Source organism: Phacochoerus africanus, chromosome 11, assembly GCF_016906955.1.
Source record: "Phacochoerus africanus isolate WHEZ1 chromosome 11, ROS_Pafr_v1, whole genome shotgun sequence".
In the NCBI taxonomy this organism is placed as follows: domain Eukaryota; kingdom Metazoa; phylum Chordata; class Mammalia; order Artiodactyla; family Suidae; genus Phacochoerus; species Phacochoerus africanus.
The window spans coordinates 41,175,770-41,201,216 of NC_062554.1; the positions used below are offsets into that span (position 1 = coordinate 41,175,770).

General features: G+C 42.5%; 1 protein-coding gene and 1 non-coding gene across 2 annotated transcripts in view; both read left to right on the forward strand.

The window, feature by feature from the left end:
• The window catches only part of HTR3B (5-hydroxytryptamine receptor 3B), a 35,467-nt gene extending 10,877 nt beyond the window's left edge, over positions 1-24,590 (forward strand). Inside the window, exons 3-9 of the mRNA XM_047754356.1 lie at positions 11,128-11,172; positions 11,465-11,574; positions 12,001-12,170; positions 12,889-13,046; positions 22,837-23,047; positions 23,181-23,363; positions 24,323-24,590. Of these exons, the coding sequence (XP_047610312.1) occupies positions 11,128-11,172; positions 11,465-11,574; positions 12,001-12,170; positions 12,889-13,046; positions 22,837-23,047; positions 23,181-23,363; positions 24,323-24,558 (1,113 nt within the window). The 3' untranslated portion in view covers positions 24,559-24,590. The remainder of the gene's footprint in view (positions 1-11,127; positions 11,173-11,464; positions 11,575-12,000; positions 12,171-12,888; positions 13,047-22,836; positions 23,048-23,180; positions 23,364-24,322) is intronic.
• Positions 23,700-23,803, forward strand: LOC125112238 (U6 spliceosomal RNA). Its single transcript, XR_007131046.1, has one exon. It is a non-coding gene; the product is annotated as a U6 spliceosomal RNA (small nuclear RNA).
• Positions 24,591-25,447: the final 857 nt, after the last annotated feature.

Here is a 25,447-nt window from a genome sequence, read left to right on the forward strand (position 1 = left end):
TCACTAGGGCTCCCTGGTTCTTTCTTTATAACTATAGTCCTTTCTTCTTAATAATCCCTAACCCCTGGCAACTAATAAATCTCTTCCCCATCTTTATAATTGTGTTATTTCAAGAATATTATGTAAATGGAACCATATACTATGTTACCTTTCAGGATGGCCTCTTTCTTTCAGTATAAATCCCTTTATGTTCATCCAAGTTGTTATGTGTATCAATAGTTCACTCCTTTTTGTTGCCGAGTAGTATTTCAGGATAGTGCTACTTTAACCTGTCAATCTATGCATTTTAACTGAAGTCTTTTGTCCTTTTACCAGTACCATTTTGCTATTTGTTTTTTAGTTATCTCATCTGTTTTCTGCTTTTCTTATCCTGCCTTATATTGGGAAATTAAATATTTTTTAATATTTGATTTTAGTTCCTCTAAAATCAAATTGGCTTTTGTACAGTCCCTCTGTGCATTATTTTTGGATATTATTTTAGGAATTTCCATACCCATCATTAACTTAAATACAATGTACTTAGAATTAATGTTGTTATACTTCTTATAAAATATACAGATCTTATAATAGTAAAATTCCATTTACCTGTTCCCCTTACATTTACATACGTAATGTGCCCTACAATACAATTCTATTATTTTAATGTACTTTGTTAAAATAATTTAATAATTTCTCTTTAGTTTATTTTAATGGAGGTGTTTTTCTATGTTAATATCTTAGTGCTGCATTACGAATCATAGGCTCTGATTTTTTGAGAATCAAGTATTGAAATTGATGAAAAATACTTTGAAACTAAAAGTTTAATTTTTCTGTTATAACAGGGTTTAATTGCTGTTTTTTCTCTCATGCAAGATATTTTAGCATACTTTTCCTCTAGCTTAGATAAACCCCCTACTCATTTCATCATAAGCAGATATATTTAAATGGAACACAGAAAAATCCCCCTTTTAGCAAACAATTTCATGTTTCTCAGCTTTGTTTTCCCACTCACACTAGTAAAAGTACTATATCTAAGGTCCTAGAAAATATTGTTTAATTCATTGCCAGAATGTGCCCACCCTTACACTTCGAAAAACCTAGTCTTACACAAAGCTCCATTAGACAACTCCTTTAAATCTCTTTTCTAATTTTATTTATTTTTCTTTCTTTCCTTTTTTTTTTTGGATGCCCCACGGCACATGGAGTTTCTTGGCCTGGGATGAGATCCGAGCCGTAGTTGCAACCTAAGCCTCAGCTGTGTCAATACCAGGTCCTTAACTCACTGTGCCAGGCTGGGGATTGAACCTGCATTCCAGTCCTCCCAAGATGCTACTGATCCTGTTATGCCACAGTGGAAACTCCTCTTTTCTATTTGAATATTGAGCTAGAATTTTGGAGGCAATTTTCTGGAGCTGTATCTTAACCTACTTAGGAGATATTAGTCCTTGCTATTTAGTGGTCGGTGGGTTATTATGTCTATGTTGTTTATTAGACATTGTGCAATAAGAAAAGCATGATTTGAATAAAGACGCAACGTGAACCATGTTATATGAAACTCCAGGGCAGAGATATAATCCACCTTGAGTAAGAGATGAAGACATATTTCTGGGTCTGTCTCCATCCTTCTGCTATCTGACTTCATATTTATTAAGATAAAGTAAAATTAAATAGCAGACGCTGGAGAGGGTGTGAAGAAAAGGGTACCCTCCTTCATTGTTGGTGGGAAGGTAAATTGGTAAAACCACTATGGAAAACAGTATGGAGATACTGCAGAAACTACTGCCCAGCAATGTCACTCCTGGGCATATATCTGGACAAAACTTTCATTGAAAAAGATACATGCACCCCTATGTTATTGCAGCACTATTCACAATAGCCAAGACATGGGAACAACCTAAATGTCCACACAGATGAATGGATTAAGAAGATGTGGTATATATACACAATGGACTACTACTCAACCGTAAAAAGAACGAAATAATGCTGTTTGTAGCGACATGGATGCAACTAGAGATTCTCATACTAAGTGAAGTAAGTCAGAAAGAGAGAAACAAATACCATATGATATCAGTTGTATCTGGATTCTTTTTTTTTTTTGTCTTTTGTCTTTTTTGTTGTTGTTGTTGTTGCTATTTCTTGGGCCGCTCCCGAGGCATATGGAGGTTCCCAGGCTAGGGGTCAAATCGGAGCTGTAGCCACCGGCCTAGGCCAGAGCCACAGCAACATGGGATCCGAGCTGCATCTGCAACCTACACCACAGCTCACGGCAACGCCGGATCCTTAACCCACTGAGCAAGGGCAGGGACCGAACCCGCAACCTCATGGTTCCTAGTCGGATTCGTTAACCACTGCGCCACGACGGGAACTCCTGGATTCTAATATATGGCACAAATGAACCTAACTACAGAAAAGAAACAAACTCATGGACATGGAGAACAGACTTGTGGTTACCAAGGGAAAGGGGGAGTGAGTGGGATGGACTGGGAGTTTGGGGTTAGTAGATGCAAACTATTGCATTTGGAGTGGATAAGCAATGAGATCCTGCTGTATAGCACAGGAAACTATATTTAGTCACTTGTGATGGAACATGAGAGAAGATAATGTGAGGAAAAGAATGTATATATGTATGACTGGGTCATTTTGCTGTATAGCAGAAATGAACAGAACATTGTAAATCAACTATAAAAAAAAAGTAAAATTGCTTAGACTTTGCATTAGAGGCTTATTTGGAGATAAGGAAAAGGAGTAAAGTCTTTATATTAATGTTTTCCCTTGGAATGACTATATCAAATTGAAAATTTTTGTATTCAAGTATTGTTGATTTACAGTGTTTGCCAATTTCTACTGTACCGTAAATTGACCCAGTCATACATATATATGTGTGTGTGTATATATATATGTATATATAATTTTTAATGTAACTCTTCTTTCCTACCGCAGTAAAAGAAAAAAAAATCATACTCGTTATGGTAGGTAAGGAGAATACTGTTATTTTTTTAAAATATGCCTTTGTTCATTGTTGTGGAATATGTAATTTTTTATAAGAATGTGTTAGACATTTTATTGGACATGAAAAATTTGCTTTCAGAAATATGGAAAAATCCTATATTCCATCCCTCTAGTTTTATCCTCATCTATAGTCTTAACTTTATCTTCTACATGTACTCAGTGCTACAATGGACCTGGATTCCTTCTTGCTCTTGCCTCTATTGCTATTCATTCTATTATTTCCTCCACTGAATGTCTTCCTTTTCATTCTCCATCTGTAAAATAACATAGCCCTTAAATCTCAGCCCCTAAAAGAAATTCTTCTCAGTTCTCCAAACTGAGAGCAATGTCTTCCTCTTTTAAATCTAATGAAGTATGTATACTTCTTAATGCATGTAATTATCTGTTAAAAGTCGCATTCCCTAGTTTATTAATAGCTACTTGAAGGAAGGATTATTTTAACTCATGTTCGTATTTCCCTCAATATGCAGAACAGTATATCTTATTTCAAAGATATGGGTAGATATTTCTCTAACCAATTAAGATATATGAGTACAATTCTAGGATCATCTTTATAAATGACTTAGTCTAATATGCTTTGCAAATGTCTCTATTACATTCAAGTGGGCTAATCCTAAAGTTCCTTCTAGAGGTAAGGGCTGATTTGAAGGACTTGATAAAATCACTCACAGATTCAGCTCAGACAAGGACACTCCCAATGTGAATAGATAATTTGTTGGTTGCATCTGCCAGCAGCTGAACTGCTGGCAACTTTTGTTTGGAGTGAAGAGCTTTCAGCCCAGCTTTCATCACCTCGCTTCCATTATAATGTTTTGCCTCCTGTTTTGTTTACATGAAAGACTACAGTCCTGCCTTAGAATTTCTGGGTATTATGAGTACCTTAGGGAAATCTGATTATAGAGATAATCTACTCAACAGTGAAGAGTTTCAATTTGTTTCTATTGAGTTTTGTCAATTCTGAATCCCAGATACCTTTGTATTCCAGTCCATTGACTAGAGCCTCCCAGCCAGACGTTGAGGCATCTGTTTCTATAGTCTTTGGAACTGGGAAAGATAAATAAGAATGTGCGGGAATTATCTGTATATTTGCTAACCACCAATTTAGATCTAAATAGACTCCCTCTGTTAGGAAGACTAATGAATTCCAATTCTCTAAAATATCCTTTGCTTTTAACAAGCAAGATGGAAGGTATCTAAAGAAAAAAGAGAGAGATATACACAGAGGGAAAAGCTGTGAATAATGCCACCAGAGAACCAATTATGTTCACCAGCTGGCATTGAGAAACTTGTTTCTCTTGACAAAAAAAGATTTCAGTTTTAGCCTCAAACTTCTTTTTTGACATTGTGTTCTTTAGGGCTGAATGACGAATCCTCTCAGACACCCCCATAAGATGTTAGGGAAAAAAATTCTTAACATTATTGTTACATGTAACATGACAAAGGACTGGGCAGGAAGAGAAAAACAAGCTAAGGCATCAACACGGCAGTGAAAAGGAACCAACCAGGTAAAATGACAGTGACAATGAAACACTAAGACAGACAGACTTTCCTTCCCAGCCACATGATACATTCACAACTTGGTGTGACAGTGACAAAGAAAGGTTGGGACAATTCATATATATAAAAGTATGTTTGTTATGAAAGAGCAATTAAAAGTTCTATTTCCCTGTGATAGAAACTGCATTTTGGACTTTTTCCCCCTATTATTGGGGAACCTTCATTAATGGCAACTAAGCATAGAACTGAGCTTTTCCTGCTTTTGTGGGTGAGACATGATCTATTTCATGCTCTCTCAGCCAGTAAACTTGGAAGAAAATGGTGTCACGTGACCTTGAGCTCTCAGTAGTGGTGGTTTTTGTCTTGTTTTGTTTTGGCCATGCCTGTGGCATGCAGAGGTTCTGAGGCCAGGCATCAAACCTGAGCCACAGCAGCAAAAATGCCAGATCCTTAACCTGCTGAACCACCAGGGAACTCCAGTAGAGGTCTTTTTTTAACTGCTATGAGTCCTGCAGAACGATCTTGGCTGGGAGTCCCCTCTGTATCTCCTCCAAGCTGTTCCTTGGGCAAATACTTGTGAATTCAGTGTTTTCGCTTTGTACAGTCAGTCCTCCATTTCCTTGGCCTCCGCATTTGCAGATTGAACCAACTGTGCATCAAAAATATATATATTTTTAAAAATTCCAGAAAGTTCCAAAAAGCAAAACTTGAGTTTGTCGTGCACCAACTTTTTTTTTAACATATACGTTCTTTTTTTTTTTAATATATTACTCTCCATCATGATCATTCTAGATTAGGTATAGCCTTCTGTGCTACACAGTAGGACTTTATTGTTTTCCATTCTAAATGTAACAGTTTGCATCTATAAACCCCCAACCATTCCCTGCCCCCTCCCCCCGGCACGCACCAACAACTGTTTACATTTGCATTGTTTTGGGTATATGAATAATCTAGAGATGATTTAAAGTATATGGGAGGATATGTACAGGTTATATGCAAATACTTCTCCATTTTGTATATAAGAGACTTGAGAATCTATGGATTTTGGTATCCAAGGGAATTCTGGAACCAATCGCTCGAGGAGACTAAGGGACTTTAAAACCTGCCTTTCCCAAGGATCGATTTGAAGTTCTTAAAAATCTGTAGAGGGGTTCCCGTTGTGGCGCAGTGGTTAACAAATCTGACTAGGAACCATGAGGTTGCGGGTTCGGTCCCTGCCCTTGCTCAGTGGGTTAAGGATCCGGCGTTGCCGTGAGCTGTGGTGTAGGTTGCAGATGCAGCTCGGATCCCATGTTGCCGTGGCTCTGGCCTAGGCCGGTGGCTACAGCTCCGATTAGACCCCTAGCCTGGGAACCTCCATATGCCATGGGAGTGGCCCGGGAAATGGCACAAAGACAAAAAAAAGAAAAAGAAAAAAAAAACCTGTAGAGCAAGTTCACTCAGACTAGCTTTTGTTGAACCTCTAAAGCAGGGTCACTGTATCTGCACAGAGTCCCTTCTTTCTCCAGGTACCTAGAGTTCTTTATCCAGTAGAACTTGCTTTCTTGATTGCAAAGTGGGGGGGGGGACTTTAAAAAGTTTGTTGTTTCTCTTTCAAATGGTGCCACCCTGAGTATGCCTATACAGTCTGAGTGCTGCATTCCGGGTGCACCCCTCACAAAGAGTACTGATCAATGGCGCCTCCCTGCCCACCCCCACCCCCAGCCTGGATTGAAGAGAGTGATGGTCTTGACCCTGTGCACAAAAATTATATATTTTTGATATGTTTGGAAAATTGACTGGATAATTAATTTAATATACCTTGTTATGGGGAGGAAAATGGAGCTGCTATTTGCATCCATGGCGTAATTACCCAACTCTGTTATTTTACTGAAATTGGTATTATACTAAATACTATAGAAATACAAAGGTTATTTAAATGACCCCTTGGGTTTGAACCAAAATCAGCAGGTGAAATGTTTTACACATTTTATTTAAATTTATTTATTTTGGCTATGCCATGGCATGCGGAAATTCCTGGGCCAAGTATCAAACCTCAGCCACAGCGGTGACAATGCCAGAACATTAACCTGCTGAGCCACCAGAGAATTCCTACCCATTTTATTTAACATGTTTTTGTCTTGGATTTTCCTTGCCTCCTATTCTGTTCAAATAATGTAATTTTTTAATGATGGATTATACATGGAAAGGAATGGTTTTATCAGTATTTGTATACACTTCTTATAAATTCCCTGGAAATGTCTTCGAAAATGGTTTCCTTTTCCTTTATTAATACCTTTTTCATCTTTTTTTTTTCTCTTTTTATGGTCACACATGCTGCATATGGAAGTTCCTGGTCCAGGGGTCGAATCAGAGCTGCAGCTGAGAAAGCCGCATCTGCAACCTATGGAGCAGCTTGTGGCAACACCAGATCCCTAACCCACTGAGCAAGGCCATGGATCAAACTTGCATCCTCATGGAGACAATTTCGTGTCCTTAATCCGCTGAGCCACAACAGGAATTCCTCATTATTAATACATTTTTTTAAATGGCAGCTTTATTGAGATATAACTAACCACAAAATTCATCCATTTAAAATACACTTCAGGAGTTAACAGCTATGGCACAGTAGGTTAAGAATCCCTGGCCGCAGGTGTGGCCATAAAATTTGTTTTTAAAAAGTATATGCTCGGTGGCTTTAGTGTATGCACAGAGTTGTGCAACCAACGTTGCTATCTAATTTCAGAACATTTCCTCACTTCAGAAAGAGCGCTCATACCGTTAGCAGTCGCCTCCTGCATCTCACCCCCACCAACCCTAGGCAAACACTTTTGATCTCTATAAATTTGTCTACTCTAGACATTTCATATAAACATATCATACAATAAATGGCCTTTTGTGACTGAATTCTTCCATTTAGCATAATGTTTTCAAGGTTCCATGTTGTAGCATATATCTTATTTCATTACTGTTGTATGCTAAAAAATATTCTATTGAATGGTTATATAATACCGCATTTTATTGATTCATCAGTTGATAGATTTTGGGTTATTTCTGCTTTTGACATCATCAGTAAGGCCGCTAGGAACATTCCTGTACAGGTTTTTTTTTTATTTTTTCCTGTACAGGGTTTGTGTGTGTGTGTGTGTGTGTGTGTGTGTGGACTTAGGTTTTCAAGTCTCTTGATTATTCACTTAGAAGTGGAATTGCTAGGTCATATGGTAACTTTATATTTAAAATTTTAAGGAACTACCATGCTGTTTTGCAAAGTGGCTGCACCATTTTATAATCCTCCTAACAATGTATGAGGGCTCCAGTTTTTCTGCATCCCTCTCAACACTTGCTATTTTCTGTCTTTTTAATTTTATCTGTCCTAATGGAGTGAAGTGGTATCTCATTGTGGCTCTAATTTGCATTTCCCTAGTAACAAATGATGTTGAGCATCTTTTCAAGTGCTAATTGGTCACATTTGTATATCTCCTTTGGAGAAATATCTATTCAAGTCCTTTGCTCATTTTAAAATTACCATTTTTTCTTGTGGTAAAATGCACATAACAATTGCCATCTTAACCTTTTTAAGTTTTCAGTTCAGTAGCATTAAGTATATGCTTGTTGTTGTGCAGTCATCACCACTGCCCATCTCCAGAACTCTTCATCTTCCAAAACTGAAACTCTGTATCCATTAAACACAAACTCCACATTTCCTATTCCCAGCTGACAACCATCATCTACTTTCTCTCTCAATGAATTTGACTTGTCTAGGTACCCAGACTGTATATGGTGGAATCAAATCGTATTTGTCCTTTTATGACTGGCTTATTTGTGACTTAGCATGGTGTCTTCTAGGCTCATTCATGTTGTAGCATGTGTCAGAATTTTCTTCCTTTTATTTATTTATTTTATTTTATTTTCCTTTTTTTGTCTTTTTGCCATTTCTTGGGCCGCTCCCACGGCACATGGAGGTTCCCAGACTAGGGGTTGAATCGGAGCTGTAGCTGCTGGCCTACACCACAGCTCACGGCAACGCCAGATCCCCAACCCACTGAGCAAGGCCAGGGATCAAACCCACAACCTCATGGTTCTTAGTTGGATTCGTTAACCACTGAGCCATGACGGGAACTCCAGAATTTTCTTCCTTTTAAAGGCTGAATAATATTGCAGTCTATGTATATATCACATTTTGTTCATCCGTTCATCCATTGATGGTCACTTGGCTATTGTGAATAATGCTACTATGAACATAGATGTACAAATATCTGTCCAAGCCCCTGCTTTTCATTCTTTTGGGTAAATGCTGAGGAGTGGAATTGCTGGACCATATAGTAATTCTATTTTTAAGTTTTTAGGAGTAGCTGCACTGTTTCCACAGCCATTTTATCTTCTTACAAATAGTGCACAAGAATTCCAATTCCAGTTTTCCTCATTGACACTTATTTTCTGCTTTTTAAAAAAACTGTAGCCATCCTAATGAGAGTGAAATGATACTTCATTGTGGGTTTGATTTGTATTTCCCTCATGATTAGAGGTTGTGTCATCCAGCTCTAACTGCCTTAACAAATACCATAGACTGGGTAGCTTAAACAACAGAAATTTATTTCTCGCAGTTCTGGAGGCTGGGAAATTCAAGATCAAAGTTCCAGCCAGTTTGGTTCTTGGTAGGAGCTCTCTTCCCAGCGTGCAGATGGCTACTTTCTCACTATATCCTCATGTGGAGGAGAAAGAGAGATCATTCTTTCTTCCTCCTTTTCTAAGGCCACCACTACTATTAGATGAGGGCCCCCATCCTTGCACCTTAATTATCTTCTATAAGTCCTATCTCCAATAGTCACATATGAATTTTGGAAGAACACAATTTGGTCCATAGCAGTGATGTCGAGCATATTTTCATGGGTTTATTGGCCATTTGTATATCTGCTTTGGACAAATGTCTATTCAAATCTCTTGTCTATTTTTAATAGGGATTTTTGTTTTGTTTTGAGTTGTAGAAGTTCTCTAATATTTGAGATATTAACCCGTATATTAGATATCAGATACATAATCTACAAATACTTTCTCCCATTCCGTGAATTGCCTTCTCACTCTGTTGATTGTGTCCTTTGGTACTTATTTTTAAGTTGGGCCATTTATCTTTTAATGGTTGATTTGTAGGAGTTCTTTTTATATTCCAGATACAAGCCCCTTACTTGATGTGTGATTTGCAGATATTTTCTCCCATACTGTGGGTAGTTGTTTGACTTCCTGATGGTGTTCTTTAAAACACAAAAGTTTTAAATTTTGATGAAATCCTTTTTATTTTTTCTTTTGTTGCTTGTGTTTGTGGTTTCCTAAGACATTATTGCCTAATTCAAAGTCATGAAGATTTACTCATGTTCTCGTCTAAGAGCTTTATAGTTTTAGCTCTTATATTTAGTTTTATGATCCGTTTTGAGTTAATGTTTGTATGTGGTGTGAGCTATTCCTTTCCTTTTAATCCCTAAGAACGTAGTAACTTTAGAAAAAAAAACTTTTTTTTTTTTTACTGGATTCAATATAAAAAATTAGTAAAGAGGGTTTGTTTGTTTGTTTGTTTGTTTGTAGGATTTTTTTTTTATCACTGACTCATTGCAGCCATGGGAAATCACATCTATTTCTGTTACTAAAAATATACGTCATTCAGATTAAGCTTTTTCTGTCTGTTCTATAAGGAGAGAAATCCAAACATAAGGTAACAGTAGGAATGGCTGCCAATGGCAGTTGAGATAATGCACATTGAAAGATTCTGAATAACATCTTGATTACAAATTAAAGCTTGGTCTCATCTTTTTAGTCCAGAATTGGCTATGACTGTATATCATCTTTTAGTCTGATTAATGGCAGAGTAACTAATTAAGGTAGGAAAGAGATTAGCAAAATCATTTAAGATGTCAAGTGCAGTTAAAGTGTCATTTTGTCATAGATAATAATAGTAAAGCTCGTAGTGACAGGTGTGCGTAGTAAATAAGAACTGAGAATAGTCAGTTCTTGAAGCATTGAGGTAATGTTTTTAAAATGAGCATTATTTTGGAGTTCTCACTGTGGCTCAGCAGTAACAAACCAAACTAATATCCATGAGGATTCAGGTTTGATCCCTGGCCTTGCTCAGTGAGTTAAAGATCCGGAGTTGCCGTGAGCCGTCGTGTAGGTCCCAGACTCCACTCGGATCTGGGGTTGCTGTGGCTGTGGCATAGCCTGGGAACTTCCATGTGCCATGGGCGTGGCCCTAATGAACAAAAAAATAAATTAATTAAAAAAAGAAAACCAGGAGTTCCCATTGTGGCGCAGTAGAAACGAATTCCACTAGGAACCATGAGGTTGCGGGTTTGATCCCTGGCCTCGCTCAGTGGGTTAAGGATCTGGCATTGCCATGAGCTGTGGTGTAGGTTGCAGAGATGGCTCAAATCTGGCGTTGTTGTGGCTCTGGCATAGGCCGGCAGCTGTAGCTCTGATTCAACCCCTAGCCTGGGGACCTCCATATACCGCGGGTGCAGCCCTAAAAAGCCAAAAGACAAAAGAAAAAAAGAAAAAAGAAAACCAGCATTATTTAGTTGGATTTGATTTTCCTCCTCTGGATTGTCATGCTGTTGAATTAGGCTTTGATTTACTGACACACTAAGGTTTGGTGTGGATTTTCTTTTTGTTTCGTAGGATGCCCAGAATCAAAAAATAAAGACAAGTGTATGGTACTGTGAGGTAAGTGTTTAAGTTTGCTTCCATGCATGCTGGACTCCTGAACTCAATCTGTTGCAAGATATAATTATTATCTTTGTGTTTATTGTTCCTTATATCTGCAGCAGACCCGATTTATTAGAATCTGTATGAGATACATGGTTGGAGCAACCATCTTCGGGAGTTGGTTGGAAAAACCTCCGCTCTGATAGATAGTACCAACAGGCTGATCATTTGAGTTATTTACCCAAATCCTGCTTCTGTTCTTTGTGGAGGCTGACGTTGCCCATTTGTGATGTTTCCTGTTTGGCTACAGGTTTGGAATGATGAGTTTTTATCTTGGAATTCCAGCATGTTTGATGAGATTCGAGAGATCTCCCTACCTCTAAGTGCCGTCTGGGCCCCTGACATCATCATTAATGAGTTGTAAGTGTGCTGGGGTGTATTTCCGTGGGGTTTAGATGCTTAGAATATTCAGGACAGTTTCTGCTTCCTTTCAATCATTGTCACTATTTTTTTGTTTCTCAACTTGAAGAGGAACATATTGGTGGGAATATTCAGGTTAGAGGTACCCTGAGTCAACATCATTTAAGATACAGGTTTTGATCGCTAATGCTTGATGTTGCACATGGGTTATGTCTGTGTTTTAGCAGCAGCAAGTAAGTTGACATACGGGGCTGTCATTGCTGAACCTGTCTTTGCCAGGGTGAAGAGCTCATGGAAAATGTGATTCTGTCTTTGCACTTCTAGGTTAGTCTTGGGTGGCACTACCATCTTGTAATCAGTTCTGGTTTTGTATTGAAAGGACTAAAGCCTTCTTTGTGTCAACAAGTTCTCTTGTGTTTCATATAGTGTGGACATTGAAAGATCCCCTGACCTTCCTTATGTTTATGTGAACTCATCTGGGACCATTAAGCACTCTAAGCCCATCCAGATGGTCTCTGCATGCAGTTTAGAGACATACGCTTTTCCATTTGACATCCAGAATTGCAGCCTAACCTTCAGTAGCGTTCTGCACACAGGTAAACCATGAGAGGCGTAGTCTGCTAGTGGGCAAATACACTTGTGCTGACTGAGCACACCTAGGTGAAATTGTATTATGCTGTCCTTCAGCATATTTTATTCTCACATGTAATTAACTTTTTGTACATTTAAATCCCTTCTTGCAATTATTTGGCTCCTGCTGTAATTCAGACTAAGTACTGTGTTGTGCCCGGAGATATAGCCCTTTGCTGCTGTTAGTATGGGTATACATTAGGCCTCCACTGCCATGAAGATGGTTGTAGGGGGATTCTGTGGGTTGAGGATGCAGCGTTGCTGCAGCTGTGGTGTAAGTCACAGCTCTGGCTTGGATTCCATCCCTGGCCTGTGAACTTCCGTGTGTCGAGGGGGAGGCTGAAAAAGGAACAGAAAAGCAAAAAGGGGGAAAAAAAAAAAAACAAAGAAAAAGATAAAAAAGAAAAGAAAAAAAATGTTATAGAAGTTACGGCACCAGCTCCATCCTTCTACAGATAATGGAATACAAACCTTAAACTCATAGTTACTTTTTTTCACAACCAGAAAGTTTTTATCCCACATCCCTATGCCTAATTCAAAGTGGTATATTGAACCACATCTCAGTAAGACTGTACATGTTGGGGCAGGAGTAAAAAGGAAGGATTTGAGTTGGGTGTTGGAAAAGTGGGTTGACATCAGTGCCTCTCTCTGTGGGGAAGTGTCAACTGTTTCTGTTGTTTTCAGTGGAAGATGTAGACCTGGCCTTCCTGAGGAGCAGAGAAGACATTATGCATAACCAAAAGGCATTTTTGAATGACAGCGAGTGGGAACTTCTTTCTGTGTCCTCAACATACAACATCCTGCAGAGCAGCGCTGGAGATTTTGCACAGATTCAGTTTAATGTAGGTCCTCCCCATTCCTGTCCCTCTGTCCGCATCTCTGCCGTCTTCGGCCTTCTCTATTAGGTTGAGAAGTCTCTGCTGTCTTGCATCTTCTCATTCCTTATTGCCCAAGAACAGCTGATTCGGATGACTCTGGACATCTACTTGCATTTTGGCATTTCAGAGACCGGGGGTCCAGTCCCAGATCCCAAACTCCTGCTGTAGCTATTCCATATGTGAATATAGGGAGTGGTTTTCAGACACAGACTTGAACCAGCCACTGCAGCAGGAATCCTCAAGTCTTTCAATATATGTAATATCCTCACTATTTTTTTTTTTATTTTATGGCCCTACCTGAGGCATATGGAAGTTCCCAGGCTAGGGTTCAAATCGGAGCTGCAGCTGTCGGCTTCCACCACAGCCACTGCAACTTGGCATCCAAGCTGCATCTGCAACCTGCTCATGGCAATGCTGGATCCTTAACACATTGAGTGAGGCCAGGGATTGAATTCTCATCCTTATGGACACTATGTCGGGTTCTTAACTGGCTGAGCCACAATGAGAACTCTTTTTTTTTTTTTTTAATTTTATGGCTGCATCCATGGCATATGGAAGTACCTGGACCAGGGATTCAAATGTAGCTGCAGCTTTGATCTATGCTGCAGCTGCAGCAATGCCAGATCCTTTAACCCTCTGCACTGGGCTGGGCATCAAACCCAAGCCTCTGCTGTGACCTGAGCCACTGCACCTGGATTCTTAACCCACTGCACCACAGTGGGAACTCCTAACATCCTCACTTTTAATTGTTATTGAGAAGGAAAAAAAAAAGGAAATTCACACATGAGTGTCACTTTAACATTAATGCCTTGTTTGCAATTGAGTAAATTATTAATTAATTCCAGATGCAAATGCACAAAATTGTTTTATTATTCACTTGAGTATTTTGAGGGATTAGCTAACAAATCCCCGCAGGTTCTGCAGAGACCTGCATTGGTTTCCAGATCAGAGAAAACAATTGCTCTAAAAGGACTTGATGAGATGTGCCACCAGGAATGCACTTGACTGCATGGTTCTTGGGAAATTTGTCCAGCAGGTGCCTAGGGGGCAGGGAGGAGGAAGACAGCAAAGCCTGCTGCTTTGTAGTTCAGGGGTACCTTTCTCCCTTCCCTCCTGGCAGCCGGTCCTGACATGTGGTTGGCCGAAAGCTCCTGCAGCTAGTGGACTCATTGTTAGTATTCAGCATCTGCTTTTCTGCACAAAGCCAGCTGGTGGCGGTGGTAGTCGGAGGCTGGGAGGGTCCTTCACACCAGGTCATTGGATTGAAAAATAGAGACTACAGACAGGTCAGGACTGCACACAGATTCTCCTGGAAACAAACCTTTTGAATAAGAAAGAAAATTCAGGAGTTCTCTGGTGACACAGCAGGTTAAGGATCCAATATTGTCACTGCTGTGGCTCAGGTTGCTGCTGTGGCACGAGTTCGATCCCTGACCCGGGAACTTCTGCATGCCATGGGTGCAACAACAACAACAACAACAAAAAGAGAGAAAGAGAGCGAGAAGGAAAATTCAGACTAGACTAAGGTGCTGTGGTTACAATGGATAACTATATGCTAAAGGCAGTGGTGGTGGTGAAATAAGCAATTATCTAGGGCAGAAACCCTCCTTTGGTCAAAAGGTAAGGAGGCACTTTCTAGCAAAGTGCTTGTTAAACCAAGACCTCTTAGAAACAGCTGTGATTTGAACCTGACTCATATAAAACACTGGGAACCAGCTAATCTCAACTCATGCCTTCCTTGTGTTTAGGGCTTGGGTTTTTGCCTGTTCTGCTCAGTTTTTAGCCAAGTTTGCATTGTGACTTATTTGTCCACTTTTTTTTTTTTTTAATCGAGGCAAAGGGAGAGGAGAAAAAGAAAGCTTTTTTAATTTCAACGAGTATCTTGGCTAAGAGTAAACACCTCATTAATTTTAAAGATATCAGCTCCCAAACATTATTAATGCAGCCCGAATAATGGAGAGCATTAAAGGGAATGTGAGGGAGGAGCACGTGCAAGGTGGAACACAGTCACCCACCAAGCACTCCGGAGAGCTGCACACACCATTACCTGCGCTGCACAGAGGAGACAAACAAAGACGAGAGATGGGCAGGTAAATAGGAGAGCACGCGAGCCCCCACCCCCACACACTCACGCTCTCCAGAGAGCAGCCATTATTTGTACTTACATGTCACCCTCTAGCCTAAATATTGTCTTCTCAATAGCGGCAAAGGGTTCTCTATGTCCTAGCTCCATTTTAAATATGATGAACGGAGGCATGAAAGATGGTCAAAGGAAGGAGAGGCTTCCCTGGACCCTGGGAACGACGGTCCTGTTGCTTTGCCGTCTTCACTGCCCTGCTTCTCCTCCATTCCGTGTTGACATTGAGGTAGGCTGGAGGGGGCATTGATATGATTTCCTGCTCTTGGAGCTTTTCCCCCAGTTCCTTTGCCCTGGGGGTTAAAGGTGGCCTATTTAGCAGGGCTGCCTTCCACCCTGGCCCTCCAAAATGGAATGGGGAGAGAATCCAGATTCACAGATCCTGTCTTGTAGGACAGGGAGCCAGACTCAGGAGCAGTTCTGCATGCAACTTCAGAATACAAAAGGGTTTTTTTTTTTTTGTTCATTTGTTTTTGGTTTTGGCCATGGCATGCAGCAGCTTGATATGGGATCTCAGTTTCCAGACCAGAGATTGCACCCGTGAAAGCACTGAGTCCTAATCGCTAGACCACCAGGGAACTCCCTGGAAGACACAGTAGATCCAGTGACTCTCCAGTTCAGTTCTTTGTCCCCACTGACCTCTCTCAGCCTCCCTACCTCCCATTCCCACATGTGCAGCACGGTTGGCTAATGTTTTCTTACTCTGCACCAGACATCCTACTTTCAATTTAGCCATCAAATCACCCTGTTCAACGATCTTTAGCCAATGATGTAAAATTCAGAGCCCAGTTCCATGCTGCCAGGGTCCTGACAGCAAAGGACCAGCTCCCACTTAATCTAATCACCCTCTGAGTCCCAGTCCAGGCTGCCAGCAGGGAGCTGGGGACAGGTGGGGCAGGCAGGAGGAGCAAAGATTTATTCTAAATATATCATCGCTCTGGGCCTGATATACGCACTTCCACTGATACTGAATCAAATGGTCCGTCCGAGTGGCCACTTCCTTCCAGCTAATGTGCAGTCACATCTGCCGGCTTGGGGATGCATATTGTTTATCAGAGGGCACTGCTGATACTCTGGAGTCAGGCTGCAGGCCACAGGGGGCCCAGGGCACAGACACTTCTGCCTGCAGGCATGTCCATATGCAGCCTGGCACCTGGTCCAACAGCCGTGGGAGGGGAGGTTTCCTTTAAGACATCTTTGGAGATGCTGGTCCCCAGAAACAGTGGGGTGAGCTTTCCATGTCTATATGGCAGTGTTTTGTTTCTTTTTATCTTTTTAAAGAATAAGGGTAGAAGTAAAACTTGAGAACTCGCATTGGATAGAAAAGGTAGACAGTTGGTGGGAACGAAAGCGAGCCCAACCACAAATGTACTCTCACTAAGTAAATGCTCATTCTGGTAGGAGCTGGGGGTCCACAGGAGACTCCTAGAAGAATACAGAGGGGCATTTGAGAAAAAAAGGGGCCTCATGAATCCTCCTTTTCAGATGCAGTTTTCTTTCCTAGATCAAGGTAGATTAATTTTGTTGAGATATCTATTGAATGCAGCTCATAAACTTGATAGAAGATCCCTCTAAGCTCCTCCACGTCACTCCAGAGATAGAGACAGAGACACAGAGACCCTAGATCCCTAGAGACTCTTCTAGGGTCACTCAAGCAACCCTGGAATCACAGACTTTCTGCTAATCACCCTGACCCATGATCTAGATCTAAGAAATTCTCACTCTTGTGCAAGGATCTTATGTAAATGAGAGCAACTTTCCCATTCTTTCTGAATTGGGAATGTTGGGAGGGGCTTCGGAGAGGAGGCAAATGGGCTTCTGTATGAAGCGTGAGTCTGGGCGTCAAAATTCCAACTATGTCATAAAGACGGTCATGCAAAATTGAGTACTGGTAGGGTCTACCATCAAGGAGGCAATTAGAGGCTAACCTTGGGGCCTATTCCATCTCCAAGGAGCTCTCCACACACACATTCTGAATTAGATTGATCTCTTTCATTAACATCAATAGGCTCCAAATACCTTTGTGTACTTATTATTACCTGGCTTTAATGGATAATGAAATTGTGGCATAATATTGCTAACACCTGAAGGGTGTCTAATGGAGAACACGGGCTGAAACTAAAGTGCTTTTTCTTCCTTTTCTGTGGAATTTAAAGGCACCAGCTCCTTTAGTCCATTAGAAATGATGGGCTTTAGGTAGGGGCAGTTCTGCAGAGAAGAGCGTCTCACGGAGCTGGTAACTTAACTGTTCCCCGGGTGTAGAGGGGTTGCTGCCTCTGACACAACCTGCAGAGAGGTAGCCCTCAGAAAACTGACCTTAATGGGAGAGCCCCCCATTTGGGCTCACTCCACTCCCCCACCATTTGGAACAAAAACAAGCATAATGCACAGACTAATGCAACCCAATGAACATCTTTTGAGCTTTTATCAAGTGCCAAGTTCAATGATAAGCACTAAGGATACAAGTGTGAATAACACAAGACTCTTGGTTCCTACATGGGCCTCAAAATCTGCCCAGGGAGACAGGATAACAGTAACCATCAAACCCAGCATTTACGCCACATCACCACGTTTTAAAAGTGTGTACACATAATCCTCACGTCTCCATTAAACGGGGACTCCAAGTAGCCACATTTTTACAAGTGGTTGAATTGAGGTGCAGAGAAGCTAAGTTTCTTAACCAAGCTTACCAGGTGACCAGTGGAGCCTAGACTTAACTCCAGAAACCACATGTCTGGTCCTGCATAATGATGACACACGGCTAAAGATAAGCAGTCTATTCCAGTCCATTCTCTGTCATCTTTCCACTGTGAGTTACGGGACAGGTCACCTGTATTAGTTTCTTAGGGTTGCCGTCACAAAATACTCCTTGAAAACACTGGAAATTTATCCTTTCATAGTTCTGGAGGTCAGACATCTGAAATGGAGGTGTTGGGAGGTTGGGCCGAACACGCTGAGGTAGAATCTGTTCCCACCTCTGTCTTAGCTTTCGGTGGTTGCAGGTGATCTTTGGCTTTCTTCGGCTTGGAGATGTATCACTCTAATACCTGCCTCCATCTTCATGTGACATTATCCTCTTTTCTCTTTCTTATAAGGACATCAGCCATATTAATTTAAGGACCCATCTTATTCCAGTAAGACATCTTAACTGATTTTATCTGCAACGATCCCATTTCCAGACAAGGTCACATTCGGAGCTTCTGGAAGGACATGAATTGGGGTGGGGGGGCATTATTCAATCCAGTGCAATCTGCCACCCTCTGACTCCCTCAAATTCATATTTGTCCCAAGTGCAAAATAGAGTCATCCTATCCCAACATCCTCAAAGTTCTTAACCCATTCCAGGACCGATTCTAAGATCAAATGTCACCTAAACATAAACTCAGAAAATCTCAAACCTCCTCATCAAATCAAGTATAGACCCTGAGTATGGTCCATTCTAGGGCAGACTTCTATCTGCAGTCCTGTGAAATATCTACCCATCAGAATCTGGTTCCTAATCCCATAAGACATGAGGGGGGGGGGGTCAGAGGGCAAGAATAGGGATCTGTCCTGTCACCAGTTCTAACTCTAGTGTCTGACACACTGTTCATGCTCAATTAATGTTTCTTAAACATGGGAATAAAGAGCAATGGTGGTACCTCACTGTAGTTTTAAAAAAATTTTATTGAAGTATAGTTGATTTACAATGTTGTGTTAATTTCTGCTGCACAGCGAAGTGATTCAGTTATACATATACATGTATCCATTCCCATGTAGGTCATCACAGAATATTGAGTAGATTTCTCAGTGCTCTACAGCAGGTACCCATTGACTATTCATTCCATGAACAATAGTATGCATATGCCAATCCCAAACCCCCAACTCATCCCTCCCCCAACTCTTCCCCTCTGGTAACCATAAGTTTGTTTTCTCATTGTAGTTCTGATTTGCATTTCTCTAATAATTAGCCATGTCGAGCGTTTTTTCATGTGCCTATAGGCCATCTGTGTTTCTTCTTTGGAGAAATGTCTATTTAGGTCTCCTGCAGCATGGGGCCCTTCTAAGTGCAAGGCTCCTTGTTACTGCATGAAGCCAGCCCATCTGTCAACCTCTTAGCCCCTGCTATACCTCTCCCCTGGCACCTTGGGGAACATGTTTGGTGAAACCGCACTTCCTTGGAAACCAGGGACCCTAATGTGCCACCCTGCTTATCTTTGGTTCTGACCCAGATTTCCATTCAGTCTCCGCATCAGCCTCTGGGTAAAGAGAGGAATCATCTCAGCATGTGCCATTTACATGGGAACTTTATTTAAAGAGTACAACAGCTAATCTCAATTGTACCCAAGATGCTTGGCAAGGCAAAAGTAAACTGCTTTTGAAAAAAGGGTAAAATCAGAGTTCCCTGGTGGCTCAGCAGGTTAAGGATCAGGTATTGCACTGCTGTGGTTCTGGTTACAGCTGTGGTGCAGATTCGATCCCTGGCCCGGGGAATTTCTACATGCCTCCGGGTGCAGCCAAAAAAAAGGGTGGGTTGGAAATCAAGGCATGAAGAAGTCCATTACTGCTCAGGATCACTTCAAACAGCATAGAGAATTGAGGGGCTGTAAGTCTAAGCTCTTTCTGCTTAGCTATCATACCTCCTTATACTTTTCTTGAGGGTGGTGTTCTTATACTTTCCATCTCCTTTATGTAACATTCACCCTTAGGCCTCTGTAGGTCTTTTGCGCGTCTACCTTACAAAGACAGCAGGCTTGGTCGCCCTCACCTCCCCATATGGCCAGAACACCAACAGCCCTGGTGGGGCCGCAACGCAGTACCCGGTGGCCTCAGACCCCTTGACCCCTTCTCCCTGCCCCACCTGCCCACAGCCATGGCTATCACAGCACGACAAAGGGAGTAGAGAAGTGCCAGTTGATGACAACTCAGGGCTTTTCTTGTTGACTGCACTTTGGTAAAAATGTATTTTAACCACATGATTGCAAAGCAGTGTGTATTGCACTGGTTTAGATATTTGTAGCCAGTTATGTTTAAAGTGAAAGACAACAGCCAGACTGCAATCTGCTGAATGACTGTAGTCTGCTGATCTCCACAGAGCCGGGATCTACTTCCAGACCCAAAAGCTGGGGAGCCCACCCCCACCCCACCCCACTATTACCAGCAAGGTGACATCTAGTCTCACCCAGCTAGGCCTTTCTTCTGCCTCCTGCTGCTCCAGCCCTGGCCTCTGCCTTGCCTCATTTCTATGTGATTCTCTTCCAGAGAAAGAGAGACAGAGGTGAGGGAGAGGAACTTGCACTCAGCTCAGAGGTCTGATCAGACCATGAGCATGCCACATGGGAAAGAGCACAGGGCTTGGAAGCAGAAGACGGGGCACACCCCAGCTCTGCCACTTACTCAGCTCACTTCAGGGGATGAGTTGTTTGTTTTTGTTTTTTTTTTTTTTCAAATTATTGCAGTTCCCTGTGGCACAGCAGGGTTAAGGATCTGGTGTCATGGCAGTGGCTTGGGCTGCCACTATGGCACAGGTTCAATCCCAGGCCTGGGAACTTCCACATGCCTTGGGTGTGGCCAAAAAAAAAGAAAAAAAGAAAAATCTGTTAATTGAGGTTGCTATTATTACCTGCTAACAAACTCACAGGATTAAATAAACAACATCCCTTTGATTTCTAAGTTGTTTGGTGAGTCAGAGAAATGGGAGCTTTCAGACATTATTTTTTTCCAAATCTAACAGCAGAGGGCCAAGAACATGCCTTTGTTTAGTAAATATTTATCCAATATCCACTCTAAGATATTATTTTTGGCTCCATGAGGGATTTTAAAAAATGCTATCCTCTGGAGCTCCCTTGTGGCCCAGCAGTTAAGGATCCAGCATTGTCATTGCTGTGGTGTATGTTCAGTCCCTGGTTGTATCCTGATTACTCTCCAGGAAGGATGAAAATAGATTTTGTGTTAATTACAGACACTTGCCATCACCATCCCAGAGCAGCGAGGTCTAAAAAAAATGGGACCAGGGAATTCCCATTGTAGCTCAGCGGAAATGAACCTGACTAGCATCCATGAGGATGCAGGTTCAATCCCTGGCCTCGCTCAGTGGGTTAAGGATCCCACGTTGCTGTGACTGGGTATAGGCCGGCAGCTGGAACTCTGATTCCATCCCTAGCCTGGGAACTTCCTTAAGCTGCAGGTTTGCCACCCCCAGCCCCCCAAAAAGGCAACAGCCATCATGGTAATTTTGTAAGACAAATTCCTAGCTGTAGAACCTGCTCAGCAGCTCTCTACCCAGTCATGCTGCAGGCCCTGCAGAATATCTTCTCTTGCCCCCACTCACATCTACTTTTGCTCCCGGGTTGGGGCCCACAAAGGTGAAATCCCCAGTGGCAGGGCCAGTGGCAGGCAGGGGGAGCAATGGCAAGAGATTGGAGGGACAGGGAGAGAGCATGGGATGTTTATCTCTGCATTTCTCTCCGTGTGGAGTCTCTGCCAGGGTGGCTGTGCTCCTGAGAGGAACCACAAGCCCACCCAGCTTTCTTTCCCCTCAGGTTCCAATAATATCCCTGCCTTTGGCCCCTGCAGCCTAAGGGTAGGAACAGCTCACCCAGTCTCGATCCCCTGGGCACTGCCCTCCTCCTTGGGGGTTCTTTATGTCCTTCTCACACCTTTTCAAGCCCTCCTCAATTTTCCCAACTTTATTATGCTCTTTGTTCTTGCCCAGACTCTGGCAGACACACAGGAGCTGAGGTGTTTGCATGCCAAGTAAGAAGAGAGACTAAACCCAAAACCAAACAATATGTTACGTACTAAGTGGTTTAAGAAGAAAGGTTTTGGTGTAAGACCTGGTTCTAAAACAGTTTCTCATTCACCTGCTGTGTGAATTTGGACCATAATTACATCTTTAGGAACCTGAGTTTCTAGCTTTGTAAAATGGAGATAATACCCAGCTGTCAGAGTTGTGAGGATTAAATAAGACAAAGCATATGCAATAGCCCAGTGCCTGGCATACAGCAAGTGCTAAATAAATGGTAGTTTCTTCTTCTTTTTTTGTTTTTTCTTTTTGCCATTTCTTGGGACACTCCTGCGGCATGTGGAGGTTCCCAGGCTAGGTGTCTAATCAGAGCTATAGCCACTGTCCTACACCACCACAGCAACGCAGGATCTGAGCCGCTTCTGCAACCTACACCACAGCTCACAGCAATGCTGGATCCTTAACCCGCTGAGTGAGGCCAGGGATCGAACCTGCAACCTCATCGTTCCTAGTCAGATTCGTTAACCACTGAGCCACGACGGGAACTCCAGCTTCTTCTTCTAAGTATTAATAATATTAATATTATTCTATGCAAAAGCTTAAAGGATTTTTGGCCACGCCCATGGCATGTGGAAATTTCTGGGCCAGGGATTGAATCCATGCCACAACAATGACCAGAGCCACAGCAGTGACCATGCCAGATCCTTTAACCGCTAGGCCACCAGGGAACTCTAAGGATTTTTTCCTATATTTTCTAAATCACAGAGTAATCTCCCATTTATAAATTGCATAGGTTTTTCATATTATGTAAAAATGTCAGGACTGCAGAAAGTGTTCTTGGCTGGGGGTTTGGTCAAGACCCTCTTTTCAACAGATTCCTTGTCCACATCCAGGTGGTGATTCGCAGGCGCCCACTGGCCTATGTTGTGAGCCTGTTGATTCCCAGCATCTTCCTAATGCTTGTGGACCTGGGGAGTTTCTACCTCCCGCCTACCTGCCGCGCCAGGATTGTGTTCAAGTCCAGCGTGCTGGTGGGCTACACCGTCTTCAGGGTCAACATGTCTGATGAGGTGCCAAGGAGCACAGTGAGCACCCCTCTGATAGGTAAGCAGCCCCAGGGCCCCCCAGACACCAGTCTTACCTCACCTCTGCCCAAGATTGGATGCTGCCTTTCTTTGGGGGAAGGTGGGGGCCCAGAGACTTCTCCTAACTCCACCTCCTCTGGCTCCGCCCTCAGAGGTCTTCTTCACAGTCTGCATGGCCTTCTTGGTTCTCAGCTTATCCAAGTCCATCCTGTCAGTCAAGTTCCTCCACGATGAGCGGTGCAGCCAGCAGGAGCAGACCCTCTTGTGTTTTCGAGGGGACGCTGATGCTGATGGGCCAGGAATGGATCCCAGGGCCCAGCGTGCTGGGGTCACAGGTTTGTGAGAAGCCTTGAGGTCCCTGCCCTGTCTTGCTTTATCACCCTCAGCCCTAGATCTCATGGGTGGAGTGGCAGGCTGTGAGTCGGCCGTGTGAAAAAATGGACTTCCTAAGCCTCTGCCCTGCATTTTACATTATATCTTCTGCGGGCTTTCCAGAAAGCCTCGTTTTAGCCTAGCAATCAGGCCCTGTGCCCCCTTACCTTGTTTTATTTTCCAGTTGGAGCCACTGACTCCAGAATAGTAGAGTGTGCACGCGCGCGCTCACACACATACACGTTTCTATATACTTGGGTTTTAGTTGCTTGATGCAAAAAAGTGTCCCAACCATGCCCGTGCTCCCTTGGCAGCACTTATACGAAAACTGGGACGATACAGAGGTTATCACGGCCCCCATGCAAGGATGATGGACAAAATTCATGAAGCATTCCAGATTTTTATTGTATCCTTAAAAGTTGCCAAGAGAGTATATTTTAAAAGTTCTCACCACAAGAACAAAAATTTCCACTGTGTGTGGTAATGGTTGTTACCGAGGCTTGTTGTGATCTTTTCATAATCTATACAAATATTGAATCGTTATATTGTACACTTGAAACTAATATAATGTTATATGTCGATTATATTTTAACTTTTTTAAAAAAGAACCATTCCAGCAGCTAAAGCTCTTAAATCAATGTGAGCTGGCTGCTAGCTCAGAAAATCTCCAGGATAGATGTAACCTAGACACCCTACTCACACAACACCCTACTTGCATAACACAATGCTTACACAACACCCTACTTGCCATGTTCTCTGGGGGTTCCTTCAGTACCTTTGCCTCCTCTCAGCAGGCTGGCAGAGTCCTCAATCCTAACCCAACCCACTCCTCATTTTGCCCCCAACCTTCCTGGAAGGCACAAGAAAGGCACAGGAGCCTCGGCAGCCCCTGATTCACCTAGAGTGTCTTCCTCTCCTGCAGAGCCCCCTATCTGTCAAGAGCACCAGGCCCGGTCTGGGGCCCTGAAGGAAGTGTGGTCCCAGCTTCAATCCATCAGCAGCTACCTCCAAACCCAAGACCAGGAACACCAACAGGAGGCTGGATGGCTGGCCCTCCTGGGACGCTTTGACCGACTGCTCTTCCAAAGCTATCTCGTTGTGCTGGGACTCTACACTGTCACCCTGTGCTCCCTCTGGGCGTCATGGAGTCACCTGTGAAGACCTGTGTTTGCTGGTCGCCGTCCATGTGCTCCACGGTACTCAGGGAAAGCTGAAGAATGTTTGTGGGGATACTGGGGGCATGGAGCGGTGGGTTAAAAAGTTCTCCAGCCCCTGTTGCCTCTGTTCATTCAGCCCAGGGATGCACATCATCTAGTGAGTTACTGAAACACCCAGGGGTAAATCATTCCCATGAAAATGCAGAAATCTTACTAACTATGCAGTGAAAGTAAGCCTGCCTTCTTACCCTGTCCCTGCCCCGGAAGTCACCACCTTTAGCCATCTCTTTCATAAAATTTCTAGGCACGTACAAGCATACAGGAATGTTTAAACGGTTTTTTTGAAAGGTGTTTAAGATATCTGCATCTGTCTTGATCACTTAGTCATTCAACAAAACTTTTATTGAGTGGCGCTTAAGTCCTAGTCATTATGTTAAGCACGGCAGAGAATACAGAAGAAGTCAGTTTCAGATCATTCTTCATTTGACTTCAATCTGGTGGACCCTTGTTCTACCTGGAACACAGAAATCCCATCCTATCTGTTTCTTGAAGCCCTTATTCCCAGTATCCCAGATGAATCTGTCTCTCTCTGTGCCTTATCAGCAGTGCATCACTATTGGAGGGGACCCTGATGTTAAGGCTTCTAGGCCCAATCTATCACATAAACACACATAATGTGTGAGGCCCTGAGCTGCAGCAAAGGCGTAATGCATGGCCCTTGGGTTCCAGGAATTTATAATCTGCTATCCTTGTATCCGTCTGCTCGGGCTGCCATAACAAAATACCACAGACGAGGCGGCTTAAACAGAGATTACCTCCCAGTGCTGGAGGTTGGAAGTCCAAGATCAAGGTGTTGGCAGGGTTGGTTTCTTCTGAAGCCTCTCTCCTTG